The 17,462-nt window shown below is 43.9% G+C and overlaps 1 protein-coding gene across 1 annotated transcript; it reads left to right on the plus strand.

The window, feature by feature from the left end:
- The first annotated feature begins 3,153 nt into the window (after positions 1-3,153).
- RAB33B (RAB33B, member RAS oncogene family) lies at positions 3,154-17,198 on the plus strand. Its single transcript, XM_070415200.1, has 2 exons — positions 3,154-3,490; positions 14,421-17,198. The coding sequence occupies exons 1-2, from the start codon at positions 3,242-3,244 to the stop codon at positions 14,859-14,861; spliced, it is 690 nt and encodes a 229-aa protein (XP_070271301.1). The 5' UTR covers positions 3,154-3,241; the 3' UTR covers positions 14,862-17,198.
- Positions 17,199-17,462: the final 264 nt, after the last annotated feature.

The raw sequence follows: 17,462 nt of genomic DNA on the forward strand, positions 1-17,462 counted from the left end.
ATTGTCATTATAAGGGTACTTAGCGATATTCTTTTACTAAAATTAAACGTGCATATCTTATGAACCAGCAAGTTCACCCTGTAAACATTCCTACACATTTGCCAGAGAGATGTGTCAGAATGTTCATCACAGTATTGTTTATAGTAATGAAATCTGAAAATAAAAGGTAACATGAAAATAAATAAATTGTGCCATATTCATTTAATGGAGTGCTGTACAGCTAAAACGAATAAGCTGGCAACAAATGAATTGAGGATTACCCTCCAAAACAGTGGTGAGCCAAAAAAAAGTTAAGTTAGATGGCATCATATTGTATATCTTGTATGTAAATTTTTGAAAAATTTAAAACAATACTAAGTATGGTTTACGGATATATTCACGTAAAGTAAAAGTTTAAAAAACAGACTTGGGAGTTTTAAACAAAATTCAGGGCAGTAGTTCTGTTCAGAGAAGGGAGAAGCATGTAGTTGGCCTATAATTTTTATTTCTTTTTAAAAAAATATATTTCTTTATTGGTTTCAGAGAGGAAGGAAGGAGAGAGAGATAGAAACATCAATGATGAGAATCACTGATCGGCTGCCTCCTGCACGCCCCCTACTGGGTATTGAGCCCACAACCCAGGCATGTGCCCTTGGCCGGAATCGAACCTGGGACCCTTCAGTCCGCAGGCTGACGCTCCATCCACTGAGCCAAGCTGGCTAGGGCTAATTTTTATTTCTTAAAAAGCATGGTTGAGGTAAATGCAGCAAGGGTTAAGAAGATTTGGTGTTTTTGTTAATTTTCTGTTTATATGGGATGCTTTTAAAAAAGTAAAACAATTTTTTAAAAATTTCCATTGAAAAAGTAGGTGGACAAAAATACTAAATACTAATTCACTCAGAAACTACAATTGAAACAAGAGCTACTTATTTTTTCATACTCTCCCAAAAGGTCAAGGGCACTTTTACTGATTTATCGAGAATGAGAAGATGCAAAGCAGGAGGAAGAGTACCAGGATGTGTAATATCAGTTTTCAGGAGGAAAAGAGGTTCCAATAATATCTAAAATGTTCTCTACGCCTTATAATTTTCATAGCGCTCATATGTAGGTATTATTTCCCTTCTTTACAGATGAAGATATTTATCTTGGAGTCTTAAACGACTTGCTAGCGTTTATTGGATTTTGAATTAGGAAGCCCTTCATCAAATTAGTGGCAGAGAGCCAGGCCAAAGTACCCGTGTGAACCTTTCCCAGTGTTCATGGTCAGAACTGTGGATGTTAGAGCAGGAACTTGAACCCAGGTTTTTCATTTGAAGGCAAACTAAATGCTTTGTTCCTGGATCCCATTATTCTGCCTGGAGAGCTATTACTGAAGTTAAATGCCTTGTGCTATTTACCACTTCCTTAGAAGAAAAAATTGTTGAAATGGCATTTTCTAAACGATGTGTTTTTACATTACTTGTCTATCCCTTCTTAATTATTAAACATACTTTATGCTGACCCTGCTGCATGTCTCAAATCTATCTTTTTTTCTCCCCATGACCTCCTGTTAATGCTGGCATTTGGACTTCCTTTCACACTGGGGAAGTGGATCTTTAAGATGGTGAAGTATCTAAGAGCATTTACCAGTTCCATGAGTTACAAACTACCATCTCCATATCCCTGAAGTGAAAGACAGTGCCCTGCAAGACACACCACTCCGACGGAGAAGAGCCAGCTGGGAAGGGGCCAAGATGCATATGTGACAGGCGTACTGATTATTAGCGATTGCCAGGCCATCTTGCTAAAGTGGTATAATTAGGAACCAAGAAAACAGGGTCTCTCTCTCCTTAGCTTTCACCCCAACTACAGTGTTATATGCTTCAAGCCACAGAGTGAGGACTGAGTAACATGAGGGACAATAGCACCATGACTGAGAACTATTATAAACTCGCAAACGCTCATGTTTATTAGGCTTTTAACTGTGAAATTTAAAAATGAGCAAGACTTTTAAGATTTACCCACTTTATTTTTTATTATTTTTTTAAACTATATTTTCATTGATTTTTTACAGAGAGGAAGGGAGAGGGATAGAGAGTCAGAAACATCGATGACAGAGAAACATCCATCAGCTGCCTCCTGCACACTCCCCACTGGGGATGTGCCCGCAATCAAGGTACATGCCCTTGGCCGGAATTGAACCTGGGACCCTTGAGTCCGCAGGCCGACGCCCTATCCACTGACCCACACCGGTCAGGGCACGATTTACCCACTTTAAAAAAGTCCGCTCTTCCTAGCAGAATCTCCCTCAACGATCAAATCTGGAGGTTCTGGGGTTATTCAGTTAAGAAAAGTAACAGATACTGCAGTCTCTCCAACTGCCAGCTGAAAATACAAAACTCATAACCAACCATGACCAGCGTCTGCAGTGATTTTTCACAAATGGTGCTGAACTGTTTCACACTGGTAAAGGGTTCCAACGGACAATCCTTACAGAAGCAATTTCTCCACCAATTTATTCGTCATCTGCGGAATAACAACGAGCTTTCCGTCCACAGTCCGGAGCTGACCATCCCAGCCGCTGCAGTCCCGGTCGCTGTCCCGACTCCCGCGGTGCAGAGCGCGCGGAGGAGGCGGGAGGTGCCGCCGACGCCCCCAACAGCGGGCCCGGGGCCGCGCCTCCACCTGCCCGTCCCGGGAAACCCCAACGACACGTCGACGACCGCGTCCCGCTCGGCGCCCGAGCTTCGCGACCACCTCGCGGACCCGCCCCAGGCGCGCGCCCCCGGCAGAGGTTCGCCCTCTCGCGAGAGAGCCGGGCGGTACCTCCTTCCTCTCGGCAGCCTGTCCCTCCCCGCCCCCAGACCGACTGCGCGGCGGCCTCCGGAGGGCGGAGGCCTCGGACGTGGCGGGGCCCGGCCAACCAGGGCGCTGGGCCTGGGCCGCCCCGCGGGGCCCTCGGCAGGCTGGCCTTGCGCGCCGCGGTCTAGTCCCCCGCAGGACCCGAGCGCGCCCAGGTAGACGGGCGCCGGCCCGGGGGTCGCTGGGGAGCAGCCGCGGCCGGGCGGTGGGCGCCTCACCTGCGCGGCGGGGCGGGAAGGGGCGGGGCGGGGCGGGAGGTGCGCACGCGCGCGCCCTGCCCGGGGCGTGGCGGCTCCGGCGACGCTGCGCCGCGCGGCCGGCGGGCTGAGCGCGCTCGCTCGCTCGCTCGCTCCCGGTGGTGTAATTTCCCCGCGGCTCTGCCTCTCCTTCGCTCCGCCGCCGTTCGGGGCGGGTCCGGAGAATGGCCTCGGAGGTAGAGTCGTCGCTGGAGGCGAGCTTCACGTCCAGCGGAGCGCTGTCAGGGTCCTCGGTGTTTCTGCCGCCGGCGCGCTCCCGCATCTTCAAGATCATCGTGATCGGCGACTCCAACGTGGGCAAGACGTGCCTGACCTACCGCTTCTGTGCCGGCCGCTTCCCCGACCGCACCGAGGCTACCATCGGGGTGGATTTCCGAGAACGAGCGGTGGAGATCGATGGGGAGCGCATCAAGGTGAGCAGGTGGAGGACCGGCGCAGAGGAAGGACTCCGGGATGACAGGTGCCCCGGCCCCGCGGTGGGCGAACGGCCGGCACCGTGCAGGGTGTGCGCTCCATCGTTTCACGTGCTGACGTGGAGACTGGAGTTGGGGATTGCAAGGATTTGTATATAGTGAACTAAGAAGGCAGTGCTTCCCCAACTTTAATGCCATGCTAATTACACAGGGGTTTATTTTTATTTTTAAAGGCAGACTCTGCCTTGCGGAGGTCCCAGGTGGTGCAGATGCAGCCAGCCCGTGGACCACACTTTGAGTAGTAAGAGTGTAGGGGGCATCCACTGACTAATTGTCAGTGTCCCTTGTGCTGGGAACCAGTGGAGTCAGACCAAAGGAATGTCGCCAGCATGGAAAATTCATTAAATAAATATGATTTATTAAACAGTCATCTGAGCGCTTCCTGAGATTGTGGCAGTAGAGCCCCGTTGCCTTTGAGAAGTGCTTTGCATCCAGTTTTGCTACAATAGTTTCTGTAAAACCGTGAGTTATTTGGAAAAATCTGTTTTCTTGCAGAAAAATTCTTTACATGATTGTTCCTGCTTGGGTGCCAGAAGCACATTTCTTGGTGCCACCCTCTCCCAATTCTTCTTTAGTTCTTATTGGTGGCTCCTGAGACTAGGGTCACAGAAATAGTGGAGAAGGCAGAAAGCCCAAGGCCAAGACTGGGATTCTGAGGAGCTGGAATAGGGTGTTGGAGAACGAGGATCAGGGACAGGGACAGGGCCTCCTGATGGTATCAACCTTACACACACTTCTTCATTGCAAGCCACCCCCGACTCCTCAGCCATCTGATACCTCCCCTTAAAACACGTGGGCCCTGGGAACGGCCCTGCCTTCCTTACACTGCCTTTACTTTTTTGCTTTCAGTTAGAATGCTCATCTTTGCCTCAGTTCCCCGCGGGCTTTGTACTGCATGCCTTTTCCCGCATCCTTGAAGCACGAACAATTTAATTTTTAGTTCCCTAACTGTTGTCCTAATCCTCACCCTCAGAGGGTTTGTTTAAATGCTAATGATGGTAAAGGAGAAATAGGGTTGAAAACAAGTCAACCTTCTATAGGTCCTTTTGCTGTTTAATTTTCACTTTAATTTTTCTTTGTCCCATTGAAGCTGCCAGTGATGGTCCTTTGGGTGCACTGTATTAGGGAGTTAAGGAAGATTGGGATGCATTGCGGAGGAAAATACAGAATCAGGAGGGGCTGGATATTTTTCATCAGAAGTAGGTTAGGCCCAGGAGCCTGTGAGAAAATAATGGGGCTTCCGAGGTGTCAGAGGGAGTTTAGTTTGGAAGAAGCAGGAGTTCTGGGAGAAAGTGCATGGGCTTTGGAGCCCAACTGACCTGGCCCAAATCTGAACCTGTGAGAAAGGGAAGCAATGAGCTGTGTTCTTAGTAGGGTGACAGCTTTGCCCCAGATGACTGCAGTTTTAAAACGAAGTCCCAAATGCCTGACATCCCCTTAGTCTCAGTGAACTGGGATAGTTGGTTACTCCAGTCCTCAAAGCAGGTTCCTTATCTTTCAGAATCTATTTTCTTTTCTGAAAATGATATTGTATCAGGCTGGTGAGGATTAGATGAACCATCAGGTTTATACTTGGTAATCTTTTTTTGTTGTTGTTAATTCTCACCCAAGGATATTCCCCCCCCCCCCCCTTTTTTTTTTGAGAGAAAGAGAGAAAGAGAGAAAGCGGGGGGAGTGACAGAGAGAGAGAGAAACATAGATTGATTGCCTCCTGCATCAGCAACAACCAGAGCCAGGGATGGAGCCTGCAACTGAGGTAAGTGCTTTGACCAGAATCAAACCCGGGACCCTTTAGTCTGCAGGCCTTTTGATGCTCTATCCACTGAGCCAAACTGACTAGGGCCATAGTTGGTAATCTTCCCTGGTGGCTTCACATTCCTCTGTCACCATCAGTTCTGAGGCTGCCTAACTAGAGAGTGAAGCAGAGCTAAAGCAGGGCGTAGGCAGACAACTGAAGAGGAGAGGAATTACTCCCAAATGGGAGCAGGATGTTTTTAAAAAATAAGTACAAGGTCCATAGCCAGTTTCTCAGTGGTTAGAGCATCAGCCCTCCAACTGAAAGGTCCCAGATTCAATTCCAATCAAGGGCGCATAACTCAGTTGTAAGCTCAATCCTCGCTTGCAGGCTCATTCCCCAGCCCTGGTTGGGATGAGTGCAGGAGGCAACCAGTTGATGTATCTCACATCATGTTTCTCTCTGTCTCTCCCCCTCCCTTCCACTCTTTCTAAACATCAGTGGAAAGCCCAACCAGCACAGCTCAGTAGTTGAGCTATTAACCATGACCTATTAACCCGTAGGTCATGGTTTGATTCCAGTCAGGGCACATGCCCGGAATGTAGGCTCGATCCCCAGTGTGGGGCATGCAGGAGGCAGTTAATCAATGATTCTCTCTCATCATTGATGTTTCTCTCTCCCTCTCCCTTCCTCTCTGAAATCAATACAAAAATATATTTTAAAAATCAAGGGAAAAATATGCTGGGGTGAGGATTAACAACAACAACAAAAATAATAATTAAAAAAATAAGTAGAGAGAAGGGAGGCGCAAGGGAGGAGTTGAGATTTGATGACCCTTTACCTATTTCTGGATTGCCTTTTATACTGTAAGATCACAGATGAATCAGGTACAAATTTAAGAGATACTTAACATTGAAAAAATATAAAACATGTCCAGTGTATAAAGTTGAATACTGGGATAAGTACTGGCAGTGATAAGTAAACCATGGTCACTGGTGTGATGAATGTGGAGCACAGAGTTGATCCTTCTGGTTGAAAGGAGTAAGGAGAGCACATTGTTTTTGGGAATTACTCCTCCTGAGCTTCAGCCTAACCAGTTACGTTAATAGGGACACGGACACTAAGATTTTCTTCTTTCTAAGGTCTTAGTTACTGACTTTTACCTCCAAATGTAAGATTTAAAACCTTTATTGTTGAAAGTATTAATATGTCCACTTTTACCCCATTACCCTCTCCCAGCCCATCCCCACCCTCCAAATGTAAGATTTTAGAGACATTTTTATTGTGGTTGAAAAAACTACAGAAATGTTCTGAGATTTCTGTAGTAGAAAAAGATATGACTATATTGGATACTTTTTTAAAAAGCTTAATTTTTAGTTTATATTGAATTTATTGGGGTGACTGGTTAATCAAATATGTAGGTTTTAAGTGTATAGTTCTATAAATGTCATCTATATATTGTACTAGAGGCCCAGTGCACAAAAATTTGTGCACTTGGTGGGGAGAGGGGGGTCCCTCAGCCCGGCTTGTGCCCTCTCGCAGTCTGGGACCCCTCAGGAGATAACGACCTGCTGGCTTAGGCCTGCTCCCCGGTGGCAGAGGGCAGGTCCAATCCCTAGGTGCAGCCCCTGGTCGGGCTCAGAGCAGGGCCGATTGGGGAGTTGGGGCGCCGCCCCCTGTCATGCACAGAGCAGGGCGAATCGGGAGGTTGCGATGCCACCCCTAGTCACGCTCAGGGTAGGGCCGATTGGGGGGTTGGGGCACCGCCCCCTGTCACACTCAAGGCAGGGTTGATGGGGAGGTTGCGGCGCTACCCCCTGTCATGCACAGAGCAGGGCCGATCAGGGGGTTGGGGCGCTGCCCCCTGTCATGCACAGAGCAGGGCCCATCAGGGGGGTTGGGGCTCCGTACCCTGCACACACAGAGCAGGGCCGATCAGGGGGTTGAGGAGCTCCCCCCTGTCACGCACAGAGCAGGGCCGATCATGGGGTTGAGGAGCTCCCCCCCGCCGTCACTCACAGAGTAGGGCCAATAGGGGAGTTGGGGCACCGCCCCCTGTCACACACACAGCAGGGCTGATCAGGGGGTTGGGGCACTCCCCCCTGTCACACTCAGGGCAGGGCCGATGGGGAGATTATGGCTCTACCCTGTCACACACAAAGCAGGGCCCGTGGGGGGGGGGGGGCGCGTTGGGGCGCGTTGGGGCACCACCCCCTGTCACACACACAGCCGCAGGGCGATCAGGGGGTTGGGGAGCTCCCTCCTATAAGGCACAGAGCAGGGCTGATCAGAGGTTGGGGCGCCTTCCCCTGTCACGAACAGAGCAGGGTGGATAGGGAGGTTGTGGTCCCGCCCCCTGTCACACACAGAGCCACAGGGCGATCAGGTGGTTTGGTCGCTGCCCCCTGTCATGCTGATCCCGGTGCCGGGAGGCCTCGCTGCTCCGCTGATCCTGGTGCTGGGAGGCATATTACCCTTTTACTATATAGGATAGAGGCCTGGTGCATGGGTGGGGGCCGGCTGGTTTGCCCTGAAGGGTGTCCTGGATCAGGGTGGGGGTCCCGCTTGGGTGCCTGGCCAGCCTGGGTGAGGGGATGATGGCTGTTTGCCGCTGGTCACACCCCCTTCAGGGTGGGGGTCCCCACTGGGGTGCCTGGCCAGTCTGGGTGAGGGGCTGAGGGCCGTTTTCAGGCTGGCGGGTGACTGAAGCTCCCAACCGCTCCTTTTTTTCTTTTTTTTTAAATTCTGGGCCAGCTTTAGCTCTGAGGCCTCGGCTGCTGAAAGCAGGTTTCTGGCCTTTGTTTACCTTCTGTGTTTGAAACAATGTTGCGGTCCTGTTGGCTGAAGCCAGGCTGACTAAAGCAGGTTTCTGGGGTTTGGTTTAGCTTCTATATTTGTTACAATGTTTCTTAGAGAGCAGCTGAGAGGCTGGCAAGGCAGGTGGGGAACCTGGCTTCCTCCGTCACTGGAGCAAGCAAGCCTCCCTGTTCACGTCAGCTGCCTGGCTGCCGGCCGCCATCTTGGTTGGCAGTTAATTTGCATATCTCAGTGATTAGCCAATGGGAAGGGTAGCGGCTGTATGGCTAATTACCATGTTTCTCTTTTATTAGATAGGATTGTGTGTTCACCACTCTAAGTCAAGTCTCCTTCCATCATCCCCCATGTCCTTTTCTACCTCCCCTCACCCTCACCCCCTTTCCCTCTGGTAATCACTATATTTTTGTCCAAGTCTATAAGTTTTTTGTTTGTTTTTTGCTTAATCCCTTCACCTTCACCTTTTTCACCCAGTCCCGAAACCCCTCTCTCCTCTGACAGCTGTCAGTCTGTTCTCTACCTATGAGTCTGTTTCTGTTTTGTTAGTTTATTTTGTTCATTATTAGAGTGTTTAGAAAAAACTGAAGTGACATAGAAGAGCTTTATTCCACATACTGTTTCTGCTTTTTTTTTTGTTAACCTGTTAATACATCTTAAGTGCTGCTGTTTATACCATGTTTATATTTTCTCTTTGGAAAATTACCAGTTTAATCTGAAATGACATTTCTTCTTATTTCATCTTTTTTTAAAATTTTCCTTTTTTCCCCCCATTGACCCCCTTCAGAACCCCCCCCACCCCCCCTCCAGCTCAGGTCTCCAGCACCCTATTGTCTGTGTATATGCATACAAGGTCCTTGGTTACCTCACACCCACCCATCCTCCCCCACCTTCCCTCTGAGATTCTGCACTCTGTTATTTCATCTTAAAGTGGAAGCTGGAAAGCTCTGTTACTTTACTAATAAAATGACATTCTAGACTTTGCTTTATTTTGTTGGTTTTTTTAAAAATATATTTTATTGATTTTTTACAGAGAGGAAGGGAGAGGGATAGAAAGTCAGAAACATCGATGAGAGAGAAACATCGACCAGCTGCCTCCTGCACACCCCCCACTGGGGATGTGCCCACAACCAAGGCACATGCCCTTGACCGGAATCGAACTGGGACCCTTCAGTCCTCAGGCCAACGCTCCATCCACTGAGCCAAACTGGTTAGGCCTGTTGGTTTTTTTTTGATAAAAATAAAATATTATGTTAAAATTTTTAAAAAAATATTTTTATTGACCTCTGAGAGGAAGGGAGAAGGAGAGAGAGAGATCATTGAGAATGATGAGAGAATCATTGATCAGCTGCCTCCTGCACACCCCCTACTGGGGATCAATCCCTCAACCTGGGCATGAGTCCTGATTGGGAATTGAACCATGACCTCCTGGTTCATAGGTCAATGCTCAACCACTGAGCCACCACAGCCAGGCATGTTAAATAATTGTAACTGTGGAATGGAAAATTTTCAGAGAACATGTTTTATAGCAGTGACGTTTTATTTTTTTTTAAATTAAATCTTTATTGTTCAGATTATTACAGTTGTTCCTCTTTTTTCCCCCCATAGCTCCCCTCCACCTGGTTCCCACCCCACCCCCTGCCCTTACCGCCCCCCCACTGTCCTCATCCATAGGTGTACGATTTTTGTCCCGTCTCTTCCTGCACCCCCCACACCCCTTTCCCCCCGAGAATTGTCAGTCCACTCCCTTTCTATGCCCCTGATTCTATTATATTCACCAGTTTATTCTGTTCATCAGATTTTTTATTGATTTTTAGGTTCACTTGTTGATAGATATGTATTTGTTGTTCATAATTTGTATCTTCACCTTTTTCTTCTCTTAAAGGTAAATTTTCAGCATTTCATATAATACTGGTTTGGTGGTGATGAACTCCTTTAGCTTTTTCTTATCTATGAAGCTCTTTATCTGACCTTCAATTCTGAATGATAGCTTTGCTAGGTAAAGTAATCTTGGTTGTAGGTTCTTGCTATTCATCACTTTGAATATTTCTTGCCACTCCCTTCTGGCCTGCATAGTTTCTGTTGGGAAATCAGCTGACAGTCATATGGGTACTCCCTTGTAGGTAACTGATTTTCTTTCTCTTGCTGCTTTTAAGATTCTCTCTTTGTCTTTTGCTCTTGGCATTTCAATTATGATGTGTCTTGGTGTTGTCCTCTTTGGATTCCTTTTGTTTGGGGTTCTTTGCGCTTCCTGGACTTGTAAGTCTATTTCTTTCACCAGGTAGGGGAAGTTTTCTGTCATTATTTCTTCAAATAGGTTTTCAATATCTTGCTCTCTCTCTTCTTCTGGCACCCCCATAATTTGGATGTTGGTTAGCTTGAAGTTGTCCCAGAGGCTCCTTACACTGCCTTCATATTTTTGGATTCTTTTTTCTTTTTGTTTTTCCGGTTGGGTGTTTTTTGCTTCTTCGTATTTCAAATCTTTAACTTGATTCTTGCGATCCTCTGGTCTGCTGTTGGAACTCTGTATAATATCCTTTATTTTAGTCAGTGTATGCTTAATTTCTAGTTGGTCCTTTTTCATAACCTCGAGGGTCTCACTAGATTTCTTGAGGGTCTCACTAAGTTTATTGGCGGTTTCTAGAAAATTCTTGAAAAACCTTAAAAGTGTGGTTTTGAATTCTATATCCTGTAGTTTGCTTTCCTCCATTTCTGTCATTTGTGACCTGTTTCTTTGTCTCCGCATTTTTTATGCTTCCTTGTGTTGATAGAGTGGCTTTCTGTGCTAGGTGTCCTATAGGGCCCAGTGGCTCAGCCTCCCCAATTACCTAAGGTGGACACTCTTGGTGCACCCCTTTGTGGGCTTTGTGCACAGTCTTGTTGTAGTTAAGCCTTGATTGTTGTAGGTATCACTGGGAGGAATTGACCTCCAGGCCAATTGGCTGTAAGAATCAGCTGTGTCTATAGTGGGAGAACTTCTGTGCTGGAGACACCCTTCTGGGGCAAGACTTGCTTCAGTGGGGCTTTAGTGCTCACTGAGTCTGCCCCCTGAGTGTGTCCCTTATGGATCTGAGGAGTTGTAATCTGGATGGTCCCACTCTGACCACTGGGTACACTGGCTCTTGGATCTCTAAGGAGGTGCTAATTTAGCCTCTGCCTGAGGCTACCCAGCAGGAGCTATGGAGAGATCTGCAGATTCCTCTTCTTTGTTTGGGGTTTGGAGGTTCCCAGATGAGGCCCAGCTGTGAAGCAATGCAAGCTGCTGTGGGGCCTTGGGCCTTCTTTTGGATGTTCTGGGTCTCTCTGACCCAGCTGCAGTTTGTTAGGTAATTTTCAGATTGCAAAGGGCCAGGCCTTTCTTATGCAAAAGCCTCTGCGCACAGCTTGGGTGGGGCGGGGTCTCAGGGGATCAACAGGGCTGAGTAAGCAGCTATGGCTGCTCCTCAGTCCTACCCTAAGAGTCCCTGAGTCTCAGTGTCCCGGAAATCACTGCAAGCACCTCTGAGAGAAAGCCGCCCTCGAGTTCCGACTGATGCCAGAAAGTCCAGTTTCTCCCCGTATGAGTCTGGGTGCTCAGAGACTCGCCCAGAACTGGAGTCCAAGGCCGTCGGGAGCGTGTGTCTCCCTCCCGATTGAAAAAGACAACTGTGTCCTCAGTTGCCAGCCCTTTCCACGCGCGCCTCCGTACCTCTGCACTTTACTTCCGCACCTCCTCTGAGTCTCTGTGTGCTTTTCTCTTTCCTTCTAGTTGTAGAATTTCCACTCAGCCAGCCTTCCTATGGTTCTGGATGATGTCTGTTTTGTCTTTTAGTTGTATTTTTGAAGTGGTTGTGCGAGGCAGCAATTTCCGGTGTTTACCTATGCCGCTCCCTTGGTTTTTTTTGAGCAGTGACGTTTTAGGAAATGTCATGAAGTCTATATTTGTTCATCTGTTCCTAAGTACTATATACAGGGTGTCCCCCAAAAATGTATACACACTTTAACAGCTGATTTCTATTACATTTTGAAAATGTATTTTAATACATACTGTCTTTATAATTATTCAAAGTGTGTGCACACTTTTTGGGACACCCTGTGTGTATGATTCATAGAGGGAATCCAGGGGAGACCCAGGATGTCCCTTTACTTGCTTTTCTTTCTGCCTTCTCTCCTTTAGGAGTCGTCTCTTCACTTCAGCTGTCACTTCTACTATTAAGATAACTTCCAGATCTTTGGTTGGGCCAGACCTCTCTCCTTCTCTGTCATTCTGCATTTCCTATTGTCTTCTAGACATGGCTGTTTGGACAACCCTCCTTTGCTCAAATGTCTGAAGGAATCCATCTTTCCTGGCAAATCTGCCTCTCCTGTTTATCCCCAATACCACCCAGGGGAAGAAAGAGGGTGACTGCTAATGGGTATAGGTTTTTTTTTGGAGTGATAAAATATTCTGGAATTAGATAATGATGATAATGGCTCAGCCTTGGGAATATACTAAAAACCACTGAATTGTATATTTTAAAAGGGTAAATCTTATGATATGTGAATTATATCTCAGGTGTGTGGTTTTTTTTTTTAATTAAAAAAGCCCACTTCAAACTGTATCTTTAACATTTCGAAAGATATTTTGGAAATAATGTGGATGACTCATGTAAAAGCTGTCCAAAAAAATTGGAGCTGATCTTTTCTTTTTAATAGCATTTTCTGTGGCTCAGGTATTCAAAAGTGATATCATCAATGAAGAATGATTTGTAATGTTTGAAGCACAGTCTATAAGTTCTTTTAAAAGCCCATGAAAAGGAAATATACCCAAATATTAACAATGGTTGTCTTTAAGGCATTTTCCCTCTTTATTTCTATCTTATTATGTTTTCCATGTATCTCTTTTACATCCATGAAACATTAAAAAAAAAAAAAATTACACAGAATTTAGACCTGCCTCGAAGAACTGTGGAAGTCCTCCGTCAATGTAAGTAATGAGGAGGAGGATGTTGATTCCTAAGACAACCTTTGTTTGTTTTATTTTGGGATGGGATTGACTCACCCATACTCCTCTTCCCATCAATCCTGCTCAAAACTCTGCATTGTAATTACATCAAGATATCCGGGAAACAAGAGGTATGAAATAATAACTTCATACTTTATTGGAGAGCCATAAAAGTAATTACTAAGTTAACGAGGCATTTACTAAGGACCATTTACAATATCTCCTCGGTTGTTGCTCTATGAGAAGTCACCAGTTTAGGCTTCTAGTCCATACTTTGAATATCTATAAATTGTACACATCTTTCAGTTAAAAGTTATTTAAGCAAATATGATTCTAGTATTTTCTGCTGTGACCAGTAAACCCTCATCATTTACTAGTAACTCCTTTTTTTTTTAGGAAATAAAGGCAGGATAATTCAGTGTTTTGAGATAAGAACATATGACTTATATTTAGTTTTAGATATAATTTTCCTCAATTCCCCCATATTTCCACTAAGAGATAGTGTAATAGTTTTGTTGGTAGAGATGTTTGGGATAGATAAGTAATTTTCTAGATTTAAAAAAATTTCAAGGGGGCCTGGATTTCATAGAATGTATATATTTGTTAATTTGGGGGTTAGACCCCATGACTCTTGATATCTGTGTTAAGTCTATTATATTATTATTATTATTTATTTATTTTTATTAATCCTCACCTGAGGATATTTTCTCCATTGCTTTTCAGAGAGAGTGGAAGGGAGAAGTGAGGGAACAGGAGAAAGGGAAGGAAGAAAAAGAGAGAGAGAGGAACATTGATGTGAAAGAGACACATCAACTGGTTGCCTCCTGCCCTTGCCCCAACCAACTGAAGGTGGGGAGCAAGCCACAACCCAGATACATGCCCTTGACCTGGAATTAAACCCGTGACCCTTTGTGGGGGCCGATGCTCTAATCACTGAGAAACACAGGCCTGGACAAGTCTACTATTTTAAATTAGCCTTGTGAAAGGTAGACAAGGGCATATAGTAACCAAATTTATAGCAATTAGACAATGTTTGTTAAAATCTGATATAGTTTTCTCTTAATATTTTAAAAATCATTTTTTGAAGCAAAATTCCATCCAGTCAGATCTGATTTACTGAGATTTAAATGCTCAATTGAAATATTCCGTTACTTGCATTAATTACGAGGTTTGTAGGCTAGCATCACGAAATGTAGATCCCATAAATAACACAGAAAAGGCATTATGGAAGGGAACTAAGTAATATAAGTGAAGAAGTACTAAAGACCGTGCAAAGGTGACTTAGATTTTCAATATGAATCATTGGAATGAAATTTCCTCTTTGAAATTGAAATTTCAATTTCCTCATTTTTCATTTTCAGATCCAGCTATGGGACACAGCGGGACAGGAACGCTTCAGAAAGAGCATGGTGCAGCACTACTACAGAAACGTGCACGCTGTTGTCTTCGTGTATGACATGACCAACATGGCTAGTTTTCATAGCCTGCCATCTTGGATAGAAGAATGCAAACAGCATTTGCTAGCCAATGATATACCACGGATTCTTGTTGGAAATAAATGTGACTTAAGAAGTGCCATTCAGGTTCCTACAGACTTGGCACAAAAATTTGCTGACACGCACAGTATGCCTTTGTTTGAAACCTCTGCTAAAAACCCCAATGATAATGATCACGTGGAAGCCATATTTATGACCTTGGCTCATAAGCTTAAGAGCCACAAACCATTAATGCTTAGTCAACCCCCTGATAACGGAGTTACCCTGAAGCCTGAACCAAAGCCCGCGATGACGTGCTGGTGCTAAGTAACAGTCTTTATGAGACTGGGGTTTTGACTAAAGAAATACTTGCGAAGTATAACAGTGATAGTCATAAGATGTACTCTCAGATATAATGGATCATCCTGGCACGTCACTGTTCATCATCGTCATGCTCAGTTCTGTATTTGGTCTTTACGTAATCAGGATCGCCACTGACAACACAAAAACGTTGGTTTTCAGGTGAGGTTGAAAATGAAGCAAAGGTAGGGTGACCAGAGCATCTTCCCATCAGAGCCCAGTGAGGGAGGCTTCAGATGAGAGCACGATGGGGTTTCAGAGTCTGACTGTTCAGGCCTGTGTTCCTGAGATGGAGAACAATATGAAGGGTTTAGTGCACACTTCATGGTGTGTCCTTTGGGAAGTATTCTCAGTAGGATCAGAACTTGTATTTGCCTCTCCTTGGAGTTCTCTTTTTGTATTATTAGTGGATTAATTGCATTACTATTGGTACATTTTAGAGCCAAACTTTAGTTCCAGTGGGAGGAGAAGGCATAGAATGTCTCAATTCTTAAAGGACTTTCCCAAGAGTTCTAGATACTTAATATTTCTAATCAATGCCAATGAGTTCTGCAGAGATCATTATTATTTTTAAGAGTAATTTGAATTGTTTTCTTACTAAATTCTATTAAAATTACGCAAAAACAAGTCAAATTCTAGTGCAAATGAAGTGACATAAGGTGCTTTATATTTTATTATGAAATCTTTAAACAGTAAAAAAAGGAATAGAAAGCATATGAGTTGCTGTAACTTGCAAGGGGAATATAGGTAAATATGGTTCCTGGCTATCACAGGAGACAGTCTTAGCTTTTGGTAATTTCAAGATGTGTCTCTGGGATAGTATCTCCTGCTGCCCCCACCCCCAAACAAATTAATGACTCAAGGCTGAATTAACAAATCATCTTCCATTTGGATTGTAGTTCTGAGAATACACCTCTAATTGCTATGAGTGTACATATATTCCTGTAATAGTATTGTGTTACAGTACATCCATTTTTAAAATCTTTAAATTTATGGGCACAACATGCTGTTCCTCCTTAGTATAAAAATCAAGTTAGATATTGAAAAATCTTGTCTGTCCCTCAGTGGGACAAAGAACATTTCAAAAGTTTTTTTTACCCTAAATGTTTTCACTTTGAATTTAAGACTTTGCACATAGAAAATAGTAAGCTTGCATATGAAACTATTACATGAATGGAATGTAAGCCATGAATTTCAACTGAAATGTGCACATTGACTCATTCTGATGGATTGCTGTCCTTGATCATTTTAGAGGAAATCAAGCCAAAAGATGATTGTACTTACAATATTTTCAGAATGTGGGAAACCAATTAAATATGTATCTAATCTAGTTTAGGATTTTTGTTTTATCATCATGGTGGTCCTAACTGGATAATTTAATTATAAAATGAGATAATTATATTAAATGAACTAACTAAAAATAATTATAGAAAATAATTGTTCAGTTTTAAATATTAGAGCTTAAGGAAATCAAGTGAGTTTTACTTGTGTTTAGAGAGATTAATTCATTTTTCTTATGCCAAAATTAAAAATGATTTGACTTTATGTAAATTAATGTTTATTTGTAACTTTTTATAGTGAAACAGTGACAACTGTAATAATTGTGATGGGTGTGATCGTTTTTTAAAGAAAGGAATGTGTTTATTGCTTTTCAAAACATTTTCTAGAGTGGGGAAAGAAAGTTTACAGACTTTTCAAGCACATTTATGTTTTTTCATTATGTTATGAATGGTTTTTAAAAAAGGAAATTAACTTTATTTCTTTTTGTAAAAACTTAGTAGGAAGTAGGCTCTATAGTTCTGTGAAAGGACTTATTTTTTCACTTTAATATTTATTAATTTAAAGCTATTTGTATCTCATTTGTAATGATTTATTATAACTTTTTCTGTGTATGTTTTGTTCTTTAAAAGAGCATACATATTAATTGAATGGACACAGCTTTTAGATATTTTCTAAAATGTTTATAAAATACTTCATTGACTATTGAGAAATCACGTTCAAAATGGTGACTATCAAACAACTATTAATTTTAAAGCACAAATCACACATTTTGTAACTCCTTTGTGAATTTATTTGAACTGTGACCATTAATGGAAAACATCAGATATGTGTTGGAGATGCCCATTTGGGAACACCAGAGGAAGCTAACCCAGAATCTGATGTAGTTAGCTATGGATGACAATGCTTTATTGACAGTGTACTGCTATGTTTCCTTATGAAATCTAAACAATGCTTTTGTTGTGGAATAATGTCACTGTAACATTTCCCTCATGAAGTTCAATAAACCAGCTTTACTGTAAAGAAGTTGTGTTTCTTTTGGTGCCATTTAAATGGTTCCCTGGTATCTTATGGCAGAGAAAGACTTAACCCACTGAAAGATGGGCTGGGCATTTTCTTTCACAAAATGACACGATTCAAATTGTTCATCATTTCTCTGAGGACAGGTGTCTGGGATGTATTTCATACTAAGGACTATGCCACTTTAAGAGTTAGTTTTACTTATTTTTTTATATTTTTATTCATTTCAGAGAGGAAGGAAGAGGGAGAGAGAAACATCAATGATGAGAG

The sequence above is a fragment of the Myotis yumanensis genome, unplaced genomic scaffold, assembly GCF_028538775.1.
Source record: "Myotis yumanensis isolate MYYU_CA2020_CCGP unplaced genomic scaffold, mMyoYum1.0.hap1 SCAF_5, whole genome shotgun sequence".
Lineage (NCBI taxonomy): Eukaryota > Metazoa > Chordata > Mammalia > Chiroptera > Vespertilionidae > Myotis > Myotis yumanensis.